Source organism: Odontesthes bonariensis, chromosome 7 (genome assembly GCF_027942865.1).
Source record: "Odontesthes bonariensis isolate fOdoBon6 chromosome 7, fOdoBon6.hap1, whole genome shotgun sequence".
Taxonomy (NCBI): Eukaryota; Metazoa; Chordata; class Actinopteri; order Atheriniformes; family Atherinopsidae; genus Odontesthes; species Odontesthes bonariensis.
Genome location: NC_134512.1, coordinates 30,994,097 through 31,013,157, shown reverse-complemented (window position 1 = coordinate 31,013,157; position 19,061 = coordinate 30,994,097). Strand labels below are relative to the sequence as shown.

At 39.4% G+C, this 19,061-nt stretch overlaps 1 protein-coding gene across 1 annotated transcript in view; it reads right to left on the bottom strand.

Annotated features, from left to right (window-relative positions):
* The window catches only part of LOC142384350 (F-actin-capping protein subunit alpha-2), a 29,274-nt gene extending 10,213 nt beyond the window's left edge, over positions 1–19,061 (bottom strand). The window contains exon 1 of the mRNA XM_075470528.1: positions 18,983–19,061. Within this exon, the coding sequence (XP_075326643.1) occupies positions 18,983–19,021 (39 nt within the window). The 5' untranslated portion in view covers positions 19,022–19,061. The remainder of the gene's footprint in view (positions 1–18,982) is intronic.

The window sequence follows — 19,061 nt, the reverse complement described above, 5'->3', positions numbered from 1 at the left end:
TCACTAAATATAAGACAACTACTTAACATTTTAACTTTTTTATATAAAGTTTATAAAACGTCGTTTGTTATAAATTAAATTTGTATACAGGAAGAAATCTCTGCTCAATTATCTAAGTTAAAACAGACCTATAAAATGAAGTTTCTAACCTTTTTATATTGACATATTATTTCCAGTACTGCCTTCTGCCTTGCAGCAATACAATATAATATTGCAGCGAATACAAGTGTGAACTGCAGCCAACAGAGGGTGTGATGCGACTGTGTTACTGGTTTGGAGGGTGGAGTACAGCTATTCAATGTCTCTCTCAGCTTGCGGCACAAGTGAGAAATCACTTTTTCCCTTCTTTACTTCTCTTCTGCTGCAACGCACAGAACTTCCTGTTTCCAGGTCACATGTCCAACTGACAGCAAAACGACACCCCCTCCCTACCCCGCTTGGTTTACAACCATATAAGGAGATAAAAATGTGCTGAGGACTTTAGTACACACTCTCTCTTGCCCTACCTCTATATCTCTCTACGACTCTCTGTCATTGGCAGGGACAGTAGGGCTAAACTTGGGTCCCTCTGGTCTCGCAAGCTGGTGTTTCAGGACAGATGTTAATATATACGTGTGTGTGTGTGTGTGTGTGAGAGAGAGAGAGGGTTTGTGGGAAATTGTCTGTCCTGAAGGCCCTTATTAGTAGTGTGTGTATATACAGGAGCTCTGGCACTCTCAGAGCTGCAGATTGATTCTTGCTAATGAGCGATGCTAAGAGAAAGGAAGACACAGAGGAGAATGCATATCTGTGTGTGTGGCCTAATGTTAGGATCAAAGTTTATTTGCATTAGTATAAATCCCGTCATGAAATCGTTGTGACCCACTTATGATGAAAAAATTTAATTCATATTATAAAAAGGTTGTGTGTGCATGGCACATCCTGAGTCTCAACTCTATACAGTCACGTTAACGAACGGAGAAACACTGAAGTGGGTTGTGGGTATTAAAGAAAGCTTCAAGCTCAGTGGTTTTCTGTGCCATCATTAGGTATATCTCCACTTCATGGTTTGTGCATCCACTCAGTCACAAGGCCTGTGAGATGTATATTTTATTATCCTCACTTGTCTGTAAGTGTCTACTGGGTCTCCTTGTGGGTTTATTAATGACATCATTAGAAACACAAGAATCAGCTAAATAAAGACAAAATGTAGCAAGAGAAAGGATATGGATATTTTTGCAGAGAAACCAGATTAGGTCACAGTAGACTACAGATGAATTAACATAGTGGCAGGTCTACAGCTCTAAGAGGCAGATATTTGGATCCATTTTGGAATTAAAGGATTGAGAGTTGTGTGCAGCATATGTAAGCCATATGCAAGTCATGACACATGGATGGAAAACGCTGTGGAAATACAACAAATATCCAAAATCGCGATATGCTCTCTACTGAAACCACTGATCTCAAACAAACACTCCCCAAGATATAATTTGCAGGATTTCATTGGAGCAGAGCGACAGTCCTGAAATAAATCATGGGACTGAGGGTTGACACGTAGCCCAAATGGGCAGATGTTTAGTCACCATTTCTGATGTGTTTAGCCGTCTATGAATGAGAGCAGCTTTATGGGGAATTTGGCTGTAATAATATGCACTTTCACTTTACCGCTTGTACAAAAAGATTGATAATATACACACAGCACATATTTTACTCAAATTATTCAAACTTTTAACTATTCACCAGTGTCACTTAATCAGTGGGAAACAGGTGACAGAGTAGTATGTTCCAGAGAAGCATGCAACAGACCTGCTGCAATCAGTGACCTGCTGAATTTAGTGTCATTAGAGAACAGTTACCGTTTGGTATTTTACATTACATTATTATTCTTTCATACAATGCTAAGTATAATAGGGACTGCTCTGGAAAAGAGCAAACTGCATTTATCTTCTAAAATTGTTTTACTAAATTCTTTTTAAATACATTTAATGTATTTATTGTGTGTGGTTTGCAACTGTGTGCTGTAGGACAGTTCGAGAAACAAATTGAGGCTTGGTATAGGCAGATACTTAATCTTAAATGGATCAGATCACCGTCAGGGACACACACAAAAAAACCTTGACTGGGATAAGCCCAGTTTTGCACACAGCAACCATTTTGTGCAGACACTTAATTCATCCACATAAGAAACTTTTAAAAATCCCAGCTGCTGACCTTTTTCTCAGCAGATAATAACCAATTTTTCATTTCAATACTATGGCAAGCAATAAGCACGAAGAGAAGCAAAAAGTACTAGATCTGGCTGCAAAGAAGCTGGCGGTTTAAGCTGTGACTTGATGGAACTGCACTGGGAAAGCTGGAATGGTTCCTGCAGCAGCAACCTGAGAGGGTCACAGCTCTGTCCACTGAAGTGCTGGCTAATAAAAGCTATCTCTGCACTTCAGAGCTGTACACAACATGAACTTAAAGGTGGGGTAGGAGATCTTTTTCTGGAACATTTCTTTACATATTGCTTCAAATACTCTTCACACCCCCATTGCAACCAATTAATTGAAAGTTCTGACACAAAAATGAAAAGTTTTAGTGGCCTCTAGAACGTACAATCTAGGAAAAACACTATCCAATCATTGTGAACGGACCGTTCACAATGATTGGATACTGATGCCGTCTATCAAACTGCAATCTGCTCCTCCTTCCCCCTCCCCCTCCTTCCCCCTGTGCGCGTACCCTGCTCCGTGAACGAATTACGCGTCCAGAAGCTTGGCAGGAAGCTAAACTAGAGCCAACTTGGCTAGCACCTAGCATTATTAAACGTATAGTTAGCATATACTAAATACTAAATACTAAATACGGCAACGATCGATGCTTGCTGTCAGAACAGCGCTCGTGCACCGTCGTGCTCGTGCGCGTTCATGTACTCTAGAGGCGTGCCTTCTGGGGGAAAGTGAAGAAAAGGGTTGGGACTTTTTACCTGTGTTTTTTCAAAATGCAGCTTCGCTGGACTCAAAATCCAGGATCTCCTACCCTACCTTTAAGGTATGCTTACTAAATCTGTGAATGGTAACCTTTATTTACCAGTTTGCTTTGTTTTTTAAAAATACAATGTGCAATGTAAATGAAGCAATAATCATTTCCATAAGTACATTTTGATATTTCCTTTTGTGTTTAAATCCAATTGTGAATCTGAATCGATAAAGGAAATCAGTGGAAATGCCCAGCAATACCTACCTCAACAAAATAACTTGGTGTGTTGTGTAGGGATGGGAATCGAAAACCGGTTTTCTTTGAGAACCGGCTCCCAGTAGTGTCATAATCGGATTAACGATTCCATGGAATCGTATATAAACAGGTTCTGCTAACGTCTGACATAATTTGCGTGATGGCGTCATTTTGGCTCAGAATGTTTCCAACATGGCGTCGAGGCAGAAGCGCGCCAAAGTTTGCTTATATTCCCCAAAAAGAACAATACTAGGGCCAGTTGCAACACATGCAGAGCTTTGATCACATCAAAGGGGGGAAATACCGTCAACATGTTGAAACATTTGACCACACAGCACGCAATTACTTTGCACGAATGTAAAGTCTTTGACATGTTGCTAAGCGATGGTGGCAACTCTCGTGGGGGAGCTTGTGGCACAGCGTCTTCTCTCTCAAAAGTCCCAGGTAACGCAGGCCTCTCAAGTCTCGCGCATTGAGCGTGACAATCATGCTTTTCGGACTTTTGTCACGCACTCCCGCCACACATTGCAAAAAAATTATAATATAAATTTCTCTGGCGCGCCGCTATCGCTATGGAAACGGCAGGAAACAAGCACGTATCCTATGAGTCTAAGCAGAGCAGTTATCAATAATAATATTCAGTTATCACTAATAATATTATTATTAGTGAAAGACCCCCATTGCTGCAACCCGCCCAACGGGGGGTGTCACTCTTGCCTAGCTCAGTTTTTTTTTATATATTACAGGGCTTTTTTACCCCTGTAAACTTCCAAGTCCTATTGATTGTAATAATGCAACATACTGTATGAATACTTTTGATCTCATATAAACATGAGAAAAAATATATAAAATGTTTGTGCATACTTGAAATTAAAGTGTTACTGCAACCAAAGTCATTTACTATATATAACTGGACGAGAATCGATAAGTGAACCGATAAGGAACCGAATCGATAAGGGATATTGATAAGGGAACCGCAATTGTTAAGAATTTAACAATTCCCATCCCTAGTGTTGTGTACATTTAGCTTTTACTTTAACTCTTATGTTGTAAAATAGTCATGATCTTCACTTAATAGAAAATTTGATGTGTTATATTTGTTAAGCTTTAAGCTGCTGACAAGACTCAGATGTAGGCTGCTATTGTTCAGACTGCACTATTGTTTCTGAGTGGAATCTAGGGGGAACCTTCTTGTAATATAACTGTGATAAAGCAGTTACACAACAACTACCATGAGAACTTCTACTGAACTTTCATCTTGCTTCTTACAAATTAATTTAAAAAACAAACTGAGAGCCATTTGATAAATTCAAATATTTGACACCAGGCTGAACTCCCATCAATGATCTGATGTGGTTTCAATAAAATCTAATTCTTAAGTTTAAGCGCAGCAGGAGCTCTGTTCCCATCGCTGAGCATTATAAGAATAGTGTTATTGTCCGAAATAACATTATATGGCGATGTTTCTTGTAAAGTTATACAGACTATTTTATCTAGATTTCTTTGTCTTACTGTTTTACTGGAGTGGAATATTCTAATGATATCTAAACATTCATAATTTAAAACTGCTGTCTTATTGAAGCTCATAAGAAGCTTGAGGCTTACCCAAATTGCCATTGCCAAGATGCAGGCCCTTAACAGTACTATTACTAAGATTTTAGATTTAGTCCTTGTTGAGGTTAAGCTAACTACTGCAATGACTTTGCAGATGTTTTTCCCACCTTGACAAGAATAAAATCGAGGTGAAACATTGAAGGTTTAATAAAGTTTTCAAATGCTTATCATAATCACAGAGTTCAAAACTCTGAGCACCCACAACGGTAGCTTCAAATGAAGACTATTCAATACAGCTGTGTAAATTTTCACAGTCAATTGTCTGGTGCATAGAGCATGGGAGAAACTTGCAAAGACTGCAAGAGGATGGGAAGGCATGGTTTGACATCTGACAGCTAAATCATGTGAACTGTTTTATGCTGAATGGGAAAGAGAAGAAAAGAAGCCAAAGGAGATGAGATGTGGTTTGAGATGAATCACTGATAGATGGCAGAGGAAATTACTTCATTAGTGTATTGACTTTTAAAAGCTAGTCAAATTCAGTAACAGTTCCTTCTTCTTCAAGTCCCTTAAACTAGCTCTAACAGTACACTGACAAAAACAACATGAAACCTCCAATGATAACAGAGGAATGAAATAAATAAAAAAAACTTTTCTTGGAGGTTACTGACATATCAAACTATCCGCTGCAGCAGTGTTGTGCCAGTTCACAGCTTTTCTGAACTAGTTCAAGTTCAGTTCATACATGCTCAAAGTGAACAGTTCACGTTCAAAGTTCACAATTTTAATTCTGAACTAGTTCAAAGTTCAGTTCATTTTACTTTTTTCGTGAGATATTCAAATAAATACTTTTTTTCACACTACGAGCTAGAAATCACTATACGTTCTTGGAAACTGCTCATTGTAGACATTTGCTCATGACACTGCAATTGTGGGATTCTTACCAGGTGATGAAACTTGCAGCAGTACAGACAAGGTAGACCAGTTCTATACTTAGTGCAATGAAATCTACCAGCATTTAATTAAAAAAAGAATATATAATATGAAATGCCGTCAGGGTCTTGGTTTGCAAGAGTGTACAATTGTTTTAAATATTCATAAGGAGAATCGGTGTCTGTCTCTGTGCCATCACTTCCACCTGCCTTTTTTTTTTAATTGCAGCGCTCTCTCTCGCTCGCTCCTCCAGCCCTCCGCGCTCTCGTCGTTGCCTGCTACGCGGCGTTGTTATGCCTAACCCGCTCTGCTGCAATTCATCACGGGTAACGTCGTGCGGAAGCCAGTATGTTATTCAACTATTCTCAGCCGGACACTACGTTGCCCGCAATGCATTGCGCACACAATGTCAATGTCTGGTGATACATGATTTAAGCGGCACCAGCGAGAATACAGGAGGGAGGAACTTTCTCTCGTTGCGTTTCAAAAGAGAAAACAGATGTCACTCAGTTTTCAATGGGAAACAAATTCCAACGTTCATTTACAGTGATGTCTGCCGTTCATGACACATAATGTGAACTCATTCACGTTCTTTATTAAAAAATGTGTTGCGTTCAGTTCAACGTTCACGGAAAAATGAGCGTGTTCAATGAACGCGTTCTTTTGAACTCGTTCACGCACAACACTGCGCTGCAGTGTATGGTTCTGTATGGTTACAGATTGTGGAAATATGCATTAACTTTGTAATATGTATTCTTATAAGATGCTGCTAGATAACAAGACGCTAAAGAAAGTACAAAACAAATGTACAGTGGAGACAGATCAAGAGTCCCCCTTCGTGCTCAGTGTTAAAAAAAAAGAAAAAAAAGGTGAGTACAGCTTTGTATATGCAGGATTATCTGAAAAATGGCTGAATGACACACATATATATCACATATGAACAAGTGTATGTGTACGCCTTGCCCGAACAAAGATCACCAACAACGTAACCCTCTTTCATGATGGTGGTTATTACAGTAGGGCTGCAGCTTTGAATGTGGAGCTTCGCTGTTAAGTGTTCCTTCAGCCTGCTGCACTGGGACAGACTGCTGGGGCACACTGGAGCTCTGAGACCGTTTTCAGTGTTCACTGCCACCGTGCCATGAAGGGGCTTAGCTTAAGTAAAAAGAGTCTCAGCACGGAATAACATTAAAACTCAGTCTTAGGTGAATGAAACCCTTGACCAAATGAAACTTGTCAATAAATCATTACTATTCATCTTCACCTCTTATGCTAAAAATTATTCAAATCTTATTGCTCACTATACAAACGCTTATGGACATCCACATCAGGTCTGCATGATAGTGGAAAAAAACTTCCACTTAAAAAATGTCTTTATCTTCAATTTATAAAAAGGGACAGCAAAAATTAAATAAATACCAAAAATAATGTTGTTTTTATGATAATATGTGTATCTGGAAGATCAAATCGGGATATATTCTGCCTGTAATAACCAGAGTCACTGAATGGCCACGGACTATATACAGTATATCGGTACTTTATACAAAGTGAGGTAAATGTTCAATTTGAAACCAATGCAAATTGTATAATGACACAAACAATTTTAATTAAATTGCTCATATTAAATTAAAGTTATTTAAAGACTGTAATCAAATTAAAACCAAAGTTTTTCTCAGTACTTCGCCACCAACTTTTTGCCGATACTCTAATTTCCGTTTTTTATTTTTACATTACAAGTGATAGAATGTCATCATTTTCCTCTCCATTACTCACATTAACTTCAGTTGTCATGCTGCTTCTCCTGCACTCACTGAACTGCGTTGGAGCAGGGAGGTACTGTGAGGGGCCTTCTTACACAGAAAATAAGGAAGCTAGAGGGGTCTGAGGACGTCCACAAATCATCCAACAAGCATTCTTCCCGTTTTCGTATTTTGATCCAGTGAGTGCGAATTAAGATGGGAGGCCCAGATTTAACATGCGAGTGTGAGAAAGACAGAGAGTACTGCGGGGCTGAACTGAAGTGCTTCACTGAGCTCTGCTGTGGTAGATTTCACCATTTTATACACGTGTGTGTGGTCTATTAACTATATATGGGTGTTAACTACTTCCTTTAAATTGCGACTGCTGACAGACCAGGAAAACTTTTATTTCAGGATATCAGGATATCCCTGGTAAACAGAGAGCTTCAGCTTTGTAGTATAGTAAGATGTGCGGGAAAGCCTTTGCATGCTGGTGGGGCTGTTCTAGCCACACTCTTCTCTGAACTTAAGCCACAGTTTCTCCAAGAAGTAGCTACTTGTAAGGGTAGTTACTTTTTGGAAAAATAAAGCCTTTAAGTTAGCAATAATGAGAAGTCTTAACAAAAAGAGAAAATGATAGAAAATAGAAACATGGTATAGCACCTAATCAAGTGTCGTGATTCAACAGAGCCTTACCAGAGGCTACCAGAGTGAACTTCAACAAAGTTCCTAAACTTTAGATGTGTAATAAAATTGGTAGTACTGAAAGAAACTATGGCGTTACCACAAGGAGCTTAAGTGTGCTCAGTGACTCGGATACCAATCAATCAAAAAACGCCTTGATCGGGACTCCAATTCAATACTTGAGATCAGATCAGGACCATCCATTGAACTGATCACTCCAACATCCTCTTACATAAGAGGGCAATTATTATATAAAACAAAAGAAAAACGAAAGCTTTGTAAAACTTTAGTGCTACACACTTGGCTCCAGTATATCAAACATCAGAGAAGAATCCATTCTGTGCCTCTGACAGTAGTATCATTAACACTTTCTTCCCCAGGAGTGAGGCTATTTCCTCTTCCATAATACTCCCTCTTATGGTGTTGGTAAGGGCCATGCACAGAATAATGTTCCAAGGTGAATACTCAGAACAGAACTGTAGTCCTTTCCTAGCACTCAATCTAAACTTGGAAGGAACATGAAAGGGTGCACAAACACTCCCACTATATCTCAGTCTGTCAGCAGGAGAGCAGGGAGACTGGTACAGGAAGAGAAGATGGGCCAACCGCCCACGTCCTCTAGTTGCGGTGAGGAAGGCATCGGTGAGCCCAGAAAAAAAGCTGAGAGGATTCCAGCACAGGCAGAACGGTTAGTTCAATCAAAATAAGTCTGTATCACAGGAAAAAAAACTGCCTTGTCACGCCATTCCACAGTTTCTTCTTAAAGCCATACCCCCCAACGCACAAAAACTGTGCACATACAGATACTACAAGTTAATAAAAAACAAAAAACTTCTCTTCATCTTTAAAACACTGTGAGAAACAGGTTTCACGTGGCAAAAAAATAAAGTGCAGAAGGACATATTTGAGTAAATGTGCCTTGCTGAGCATTGCATCTCCTGTGATTTGGCTACCACCATGTTCACATTGTCACGTAAAGCTGAAACAAAACTTCCAACAGCCCTTATCCATGCTATTTTATGCTGGAGAAGAGGCTGGGTGCAATTTGGGCATTTGAAAAGAAAAGAAAAAAAAAGCCTGAATGCTAAATATGGCTCAATGACTCACAGGCATCTCACCAACAAATCTTGGACATTGCCTTTCTTTTGTCTGAAACCAGGCCTTTTTTCCATCTCTTTTTTTAATCTAAAGTCTAATCGTTTTCTTTGAATCTAAAAGGCGGTTGGAGTCTGAATAAGTAGCGTGCAGACGTGAACCAACTAAAGAACAGGAACAAAAATTCTGAGCCAACAGACACACGTACGAAAAACATGGGACATAAGTACCCCCTGCAGTGAGGGCTTCTTGTGTCTTTGAGCTCCTTTGGCCTAGACACCAGCTGGGCCTTATTCTCTCTACTTGCTCACTGTATAGTCATCGTCATATTACTTAACAACTCCTCCTTGAGAAAGGCCCCCCCATAGCGAACTCCCACCAATGAGCCCATCACACACCCTCTTAGGAAGAACTCCGTCTTTAATCCCAGATGATACCATCGATGCTGAAACCACACTCATCCTAATCCTTATCAAGACAAACCACCTGCATGAAAATTAGGATGATAGCTTAAAAACTTTTAGATAAAAAAATAAATAAAAAAAGAGGGAAAAAAGCTCTGATGTTACAATATTTCAGCAGAGACAAAGGTGAGTTTGATGTGGATGTAATATGTGGGGCTGGGTGGTGCTGAGGCCTGGGCCGATAATCAATAAATCAATTAATCGCACAGTAAATCAAAATGAACTAAATCATTTTGCCGTACCTCGATATATTGCCATGTGCATGCGTGTTTGTTTTCCTCATCTCTCGCCTCCAAGCAGGCTGGATGACAAGAGGGTTCACGCTGTGCTCGGTCTCAAAAATGATGATTGCTAAGCCAAATGCCACATTTTAATGATTTTGGTTGTGATTTTCTTTCAAGTGCAACTTTTGTTAACAGAGACTGAGAGTTCATTTTATTTTTTTGTTTATTGTTTGTTTTATTTATTTAGGATATTTAAACGTTCTTGAAATTACAATTACAATGGTACAAATGGTGTATACAATGGTGTGCATTATTATGATATATTATCATGTTGACAATAATAATACCGTTTATCGGCAATAATTTGTGGGACAATATATCGTCCAGCAAAATTTGTTATCGTCCCAGGCCTAATGGTGCTCTGCAGTGTGAGCACAATAAAACGATGAATAATAAGCCCAAAGGTGAATGGCAAGAAGAGAAAAATTATTGAAAGGCCGCCATGGGCTAAATCCAAATGTTGTATTTATGTTGGAGACAAATACCACAACGAGCATAGACTGGTTGCTGTACTCTGGAGACTATTCCTAGCAGCAAAAATGATGACACTTTGTTAAAGAGAGTTAATACCCGTCTTTCTTTTTCATACCAGCACTGTATTTTATATACAGAGGGTTGACATAACGCCATCTGCTCTACAGTCTTTACTGAGAGTTCATATATAATTCCAGTGGTTTAGCAAGTTTCATCTTGTTAACAAGAGATTACAGGGACCTGCAAGTGATGAACAACATCTGAAATAACCATTGTAAGTTTTCAAAATATTTTCCTTCTTTCTCAGGCAGCCATCAATTTTGGCTAATCTGAGAAGGGCACTGATGTTGCAGAAACTCGCTAAAGAGTTGCCTGGTAATCCATCACAGAGCAAATTAATTCTGTTAAAGTATTTCTCTGTCAGGTTATGCAGCTGCAGGAGTGACACAATTCTCCTGATGCCTGCAAAAGAACTGGCTGCTCTTCATTCATCACCAGTGTTGTTAGAAATCACTAACGCAGACTGAAGCCTTAAAGTAAAAGTGGATCTATCAGCATCAAGCTGCAACAAATGAAGCCAACACGGAAATGCCAAAAGCTGCAGTTCTTTGAATAGCCAGCTGAGTCACAGACCCCATACATTAAAATGCCCATTGAAACAGCATAAATAAACAGGTTTTCAGGTTGTTTTTAAAAACCGTTACAGTCTTTAATTTAACATTAATTGAAACTTTACATAGTTGAATCCTATATAAATCTGATGTGTTAATTAGATTGAATCTTAGTAATGCGTTAAAAAGGGTATGAATGCTCTTACTAACAAGAGAATGATGCTGCTGCTGCTGCCGAAAGGAAGCTTATAATGTCCTCAGGTTCTCATCACTTCTGCCTCAAAAAGATGGGATGGGGGTAAATCATGGTGACAAAGTCTATGTTAATGTTACTGTTAATATGCAGTATATGATCTGGAAACATTGATCCTGTTGTCTAAAAATAAATAAACAATACTCAAGTAATACTTTATAATAAAATTGGGAGCCAATTAAGATACTCAGTTGCAGCTGTATCAATGCTAAAAGTCCCTTCTTCATCTCTGGCAGTTCAGAGGCAACTTCAAGAACAAGTTCACACAGATCTGCTGCAGACAGACAGCCACAAAACCCCTCCCGTCACCTGCAGCTGAACAGAGTCCACAGCTAAGAGATGGCTGCTGTTGTAACGATACCACAAAAAAGAAAGAAAGAAAGAAACCCCAATCTACAACTACTTAGTCGTGTTTTGTGGCAATTGTTGGAGACAGCGTCTCAACAAGGTACACCAGTGCAACATGGACATACGAACCAAGGTCTTTTTTTTTTTTTGGTCAAATATCTTATGATTCATCTGGACAGACAAAGAAGCTGTGTATTTCATGTACCGCTATTGCTATGGCCTGCATTTGCAGAGCTAAATAGTTTGCTGACTCAACCTCAAACTTCTTTAAACTCTGCAGAAACAGATGCACTGAAGTGCAGCAGTTCTGTCTGCACCATTTTAAAAGCAGGGACTGAAATTACAAAATTCAGTATACCATGCTGTAAAGGAAGAACTGCCAGTTACTACATGCCAAATGTAATAATTTGAAGAAAGAAAAAAAAACTTATTTGCATGTCTGAAACAACACAATATGTGTGCAGCTTATTGGAAGTGACACCGATGTGTCAACCAGATAACTGAAGTCAACATGCATATTTAAATTTATTCCATCTTAAGATCCTTAGTGATAAATGTTTTGTTAAGTCAATCTCAACCAACAGAAACACAAAAGTGCAGTTTTATCTTAAAGGAAGGGATTCATATTATATTTTATTTGGTTTCTGTGTTTAAACAAAATATTTTGCATAACTTTTTTTTTTCTTTTTCTTGTGACGCAAGTCTACTCAGACGTTACCCTTTAAAATAAAATGTGTTGAATTTATGGCAGTGTAAGTGGTGCTTCTGTTTTTTCCCTCCCCTTTATAAAGAAATACAACTTTAAAAGGTAGCCTATTTAATAAAATCTTTCTTCCCCTTTTTAATTTGTCCATTTCAGTTGGTGAATTCTAACTCGTTTTTTAAGACTAAGCCACAATGCAACACGCATATACACATACACAGACACACAACAGACCATGTATACATGCAAACACATGGCAATACATCTACCAGTATACAAACCAACGCAATGTGCAAGATCACACACACACACACGTATCCAATCTTAGCCATACAAAGAAAAATAGACACAGATCAACTCATCAATTTACATGCACCAAGACACAATCAATGTTTTTGCCACTTCAAGTAATGCCACTTTTACATGCTTTTCAAAGTGACTAAGCAGGATTGCAACATTTTCAGTTTCTTTATGCAACTTAAATTCTGTCTTTACAATAATTACGGGATATTCAGCATACACATACAATTCCATTCAGGTCTGCAATGGCTTCTTCAAAATTTCAGTTCTTCCAGGGAGTTAAACCAAGATCATTCAGCTGACATAATTCAGCGGTCAACATTCACATGGCTTTTTCACAGAAAAAGCACACTCTAGTTTTTACTATTTTACATCGGAAAATAATCGTTCAACATTAAGGATTTGGAGGTTGTTTTTATGTATAAAGCCTTATTGTATCAGGGCTAAATTCAGCATTTACATTGGTTTCCAAATAAAACTTAAGCAACTTTCCCAGTTAGTTTTAGGGTTTTCTGACTGACTTATATGAACATATAAACTGCACCTTCCAGAGTGATAGATAGCATAACAATTGTTGAAACAAACTCTGATTTGAAAGTTATGCTTAAACATTCAAATATTTTGACTGAATTTATTCACTGGTTGTTTCATTAGCTTAATCTTTTTTTAGCTACTGCCTCATCACATGTATTGCCGCATCGCTGTGAACACAGAGGCCACTATTGTTGTTTTTCCAGGAGTCTACCACATCAGACTGGATTACACAATCATACACAGAGGAAGCTAATTAATCCTATATCACTGTGATCATTAGCAGCATATCCCAGCAAGACAATTCTTTATCAACCACCTTTATCTCTGTTGATCAGTGTGCTCGATCTGCTGTGTGTTGTATTTTTCAGCTTATCTTCACAGTAAACGCAGACCGCCTTAAAACAACAGTCTCTAACAGTATTAAGCCCAACATACTAGCTGTACAAGTAAACAGTTACATTTAAATATACTGACACTACAATAAGAAAATTACAACTTTCTCATTGTCATATATTTTTACCTCTTAAAGGCCCTGTCACACTGTTGCGTATGAGAGAAGCGCATGAAAATTAATCATACGCACGAAAAGTCCTTGAAAATAAAGAATGACTAGCGTATGAGTAGCATATGAACTGCGCATGCCCAGTGTACGTTTCAACGCGCCTATTGAGAATGAGGAGTCACGTGACTCCGGTCGGCCGGTCGGCCATGTTGGCAGAAGACGCTATTGGTTGCCAGGGGCAACGCCATTAACTCAGCAGCCTTTCCACATTGCTCCATTATTGCAGTAGACGACGCGCTATCAACATCTCTCGAGACATTCATCTCGATCATGCCTCCCAAGAAGCAATCGTCGTTTGCCCGGGCCCTGGGCCGAGGAAAAGGCAAAAAAACACAAGAATCATTCTCACCCAAACCTGCTGAAATGCCTGATGCACCTGCGGCTGATGAGTTACATGCTTCTGAGCGATCAAGATCCCCAACTCCTCCTCCTGACCGCTCCCGTGAATCGTCGGTTGCCTGCCGCCTCCATCTCCGCCCATCTGGCGGAGATGGAGGCGGCAGACGGGCGGAGGCTATAAATACGCTAGCTGTACAGTACACCTTCATGCCAACATATGGCAATTTATGTCCAGCGTTCTCGACCTATCAGTAACGTACCTATATCGTACCTCTAGCGTATTCAGCGTATGCCTAGCGTATGCTTAGCGTATTAACCATACGCACAAAAGTTTTGAGCATGTTCAAAAATTTATTTCTGCCTCAGCGTATGCCAACGTATGCCAGCGTGCTTGAAACGTATACAACCTATGCCTAACGTTCCCCTGGCGTATGTCAGCGTATGTCAGCGTATGAGTGATAATTTTCATACGCTAGTGCCATACGCAACAGTGTGACAGGGCCATAAGCAAAAGAAACTGATCCCAGCAACTAGAGGGAAGGGCTGGGATTTTGGGCTGTTGGTTGGACAAAACAAGTTTTCTGTTTGTATATGCCATATTCATCTTTGTCTGTATGTTTTTCACAATTTATAAAAAAAAATTTAAATTTAAAAAAAACTGGCAAGCTGCTGAAAAATTTTTATTTTCAAGCTGAATGAAAAATGTGTGTCAACCCTAAGCATCATGAAGTCAGTAGCCTATAACTTGTGGACAACCAAAACTGCTGATACATCATCTTGCATTTCCTCTAAAATATAAACCTTTAATACAAGCTTTGTCTACTCACAGCTTACAGCATGTCAGCAGAGCAGAAACCACCTGCTCATATATAGAATACAGATTAGTGAGTTTGCATGCTATGTGACGATAGTTGTTAACCTGATTATTTAAGGCGTTTCCATAATTAACAAATACTAAAGATGGAAGGTAACGTAATACAAGTGCTTGGTTTTGGTTTGTGGTACCTCCATCAGGAGTTACAGACAAGGGAACTGATAGCAAACAGATTGAGTAATAACAGTTTCCTGTAATGCTCATGTGGTTTCTTTGCTGAATCAAGAAGCTGACAGGCTGCTACACAATTCACTCAAAGGGTTTTGTTGCTTTTCTTGGTAGTTATAAAGCACCGATGGCACTCTTCTTGCTGTTTAATAATTTACAAATGGCAGAGCGTTTTGTAATTCCCAGTCAAGGAGCTTCCAGGTTGTTGGTTTTCTTACTGAAAAATGGGAATGACAGCTACAACAACAAAAATAAGACAAAAAATCATCTGTCCAGTGGGACAAATTAAGTGTTTCTTAAAGAAAGTCCAAGGTATTCACTGCGTCACCTTGATGCCGGATTATCATAGAATCTAGATTCCCAGAAAAGCAGGTTTACACATTTGTTATTCAGTGTGGGAAAGTACCTTCAGTGGAGTGCTGAGAGGTTTTCTGTCTGTGGCTGATCATTTTGTTCACTCCACAAGACTCTGGCAGAAAACCAAAAAACATTTGGAGATCTATTTTTACTCTCCAAATCATTAACAAGACGGACCAGATGGTTTCTTTCACAGAGCTAAATAGGAAGTCCTCTAAATAATACTTTCAGAATAGGGCTGTGACTATAAATCTAAAAAAAAAATCAGTCAAATCAGATGAACCAAGCAGAACCACAAAGAAACAGTGAATGAATAGGCTGTCAGCATTTTTTATTGACGTCATACCAAAATTATCTAGATAGCTTAGCTTAGAGGCTGGCAATAGGGCTGAACGATCTATCGTTTTCGACCGAAAATCGCGATCTCAGACAACACGATTGTGCGATCGTCAAAGCTGCGGTTTTTTTGGTGCATTTTTTTTTTTCTTTTTTTTGAAAAGCTGCCGTCGGCAGGTTTTCAAAATTGCGAGTCTAAACTCGGAAAATTCGAACTGATACAACTTTCAGGTCCCTCTCCAACCTCTAACAAGCTCCGAATCGCCCCCCCAAACCCCTCCCCCTCTGTGGAGGTTGTGCACGTGAGTTCACACAAGTGTGAGCGCACACAAGCTGGGGCAGACTCACGCTCAGCAGCGTGTGCTCAAGCTGTGATTGACAGGTAGGATTCCTCCACCCTAACTTGATTGGTTAAAAACAGCCGGGAGCGCTCGGTTTTTGCAAGCATGATTACAGGCTTCAGAGGGAGCTACAGATTTCATTATTTTTCCTAAACAGCCTATTTAATATTCTACTTCCAGAATCCCATGACAGTTCAAGCTAATATGACTAAAAAAAAGTTGCCGACCGCAGCTATTTTTTGGGGCTTTTTATGCCTTTAATGTTAGGACAGTTTGAGAGAGACAGGAAGCAGGGGGCAGAGAGAGGGGAAAGACACGCAGCACAGGGCCGCCCGGTGCGGGAGTCGAACCGGGGCCAGCCGCATTGAATTAATTTACACTGAAACTTGATTTAAAGAAAATAAATCGTGGTTGAAATCGAAATCGCAATCTCTGCCAGAAAAATCGCAATTTCAATTTTTTCTTAAAATCGTTCAGCCCTAGCTGGCAAGATGGATTCTCTGCGATTGTGATCTCGTGAATATCACAAGAAATCCAACTGCCTCGTAAGGTAAACAAATCACTGGACAGTGAAACTGATAAAGTAACTTATATAGTTGACTTAATAATTCATAAAACACTCATTGTGTCAGGCAGATGTAAATTTTATTTTCCTTCACAAACTTTAATTTCACATGGTTACAGAATGGTTGATTCTTCTGTGAGAGACCGATTTCAAGTGCAAAATGCAGCTGTAGTGTTTTCATGGAAAACTGTGTGTTCATAACAGAACACACGCAGAAGATGGACGCATGAAATAAGCCACTTGGTCCCACGCTGCACATAACCAGAGTAGGAACTGAACAACTTCCTCAACTTAATGTTCCATTATATAGACCGTCAGATCCTCTATAGTAGAAAGGGGTAGAGCACTAAAGGATTTTAGAGATGTCCTGATTACAGGAAAAGAATTTTAAAAAACAAAACACTTCAGCTCCAAAAGCATTTCATTCCATTTCTCAAAATTTCAGCCCTCATGCCTTCCAGAATATCAGTGCAGTGTGTCTGGTTCTTCACCTATCAGCCTAGCAGGACCCCAATGGTCATTCTATAGCTCAACAAAACGTGTCATACAGCAGCTTCACCCTGAAGGGAACCAAGGCAGAGGGACCATTCTCTTTGTTATATCAACTTCCAAAGTTGTTAACCATTCTACCCACAGGTTAACAAGCACACACTTCAAAATATCTATGCTGGATCATGTGCATTACAAAGAATCGCCTAGAGTTACTACTGACACCCTGCAACAAAATGCTTAGTTCACAGCTGATGTCTGTGTGTTGATGGGTGTGATGCAGTCAATAAGCTGTCTGCACTGCAAAAAAAACTTCCAACTCAGACTGATGTAAAACAGGGCAAAATAAAGTGAAACCTTGTGCTTACTCTTAACAGTGTTCAACATAACCTGGAAAGTGACATCTAAGCAAACTACTAGCTACTAACAAGAATTCTCAAAATGACTAACTGTGATATTAACAAGTTCTGGTAAGAATACTGACTGTAGGATGTGGGCTGACAACACAGGGTATCACATGTAGACAGACTTCAACGTATGCAAAAACACTCAGAATGACTGTAAAGCTGTGAAAAAGACCAATAAAACTTCACATCTTAGCAACCAGGAGATCTTTTTTATATATATATATATGTAAGTGATAACTGAATGATACAGTGAATGATCGAATTGTTCATTAATTTATCAATACCCCTGATAAACAGCAAGCAGATGATCATCACACTAGCAGCCTATGCTCCTCAGATGTCCGTTTCCAATATTCGTGGTCAGAATGCATGAACAGCTTTTTAACGACGAAAACGTCCAATTAAGGGGGCAAAATAAAATTAACACGGCAGTGCAGACACTTTCAGTATAACTCACATTGTTTCTGGTTGTTTTGTGCGTCAGCGCGAGTTCTTTTAAGGAAATGAGAATTTGAACAGAGCTCGTACTGTCAGACGCGAGAAAGGGTGTCATGGGGCGTGAACCCTGCTAATATTACCAGGTTTATATTTCAGTTTCATGTTTCAAGTCATATTGATTTGATTCCTTTAGTCATACATATAGACTTTCTCATGGGAAAGGGGTTATGAATGCAGTTTCAAAATAGAATTGCTTAACGTTACATTAATGGATTACTTAATGATTATTCCTTAACGGATATCCTTGAAGAAAGCGAGCTTGTAGTTCCTGCATCTTTCAACGCTACTTGCCAGACATTTGGGAGTTAGCAAGCCGGTCTATGGAATGATTTCGGTGGCTCTCATTTGGCTGCTTATATGTTCCTCTAAAAAAAAATAGTCTGACAATACACCACTGCCAACGTATTTATGTATAACGACAGAAAAGCTGTCTCAAACTGAAAAGGGCGTGTTAATGTCTGGCTATCTGTTAGCAAGGCTACAGCTATGCTAAACTAACCATGCTAGCGATCTTTGGTGTATGAAAACTTCGGTAACACAAGTAACTAGAGACACTGGGGTACAATGACAAGTCCACCGAACGAAAGCGGTGACGGGGTGACAGCTTAGGTGAATTAGGAATATGTTCACGCTTCCTATTTTGAGTCAGGACCGTACAAGGAGCCTCCGTTTGAGATTCGCAAATGAGCGGAAGTTGAGCTAAAAATAATAAGAGCAGAAGCAGCAGCGGCTGTGCTGAGGCCTGGCTTTTTCTCCAAATTTAATTGCGCCAACCGACGACATGATGCACCGAAAGGGTGCAATCATATACAACTCACAATTGGAGTTTTAGTATTTCCAAGTGAGGTTTAACCTGTAAATAATCAAAATCTTACCTTTTCCTCATCGGATAGCTGCTCCTCATGATCCGCCATCTTTTCTTCCGGCACCACCAGCTTGTCAGTTCCCTGTGAC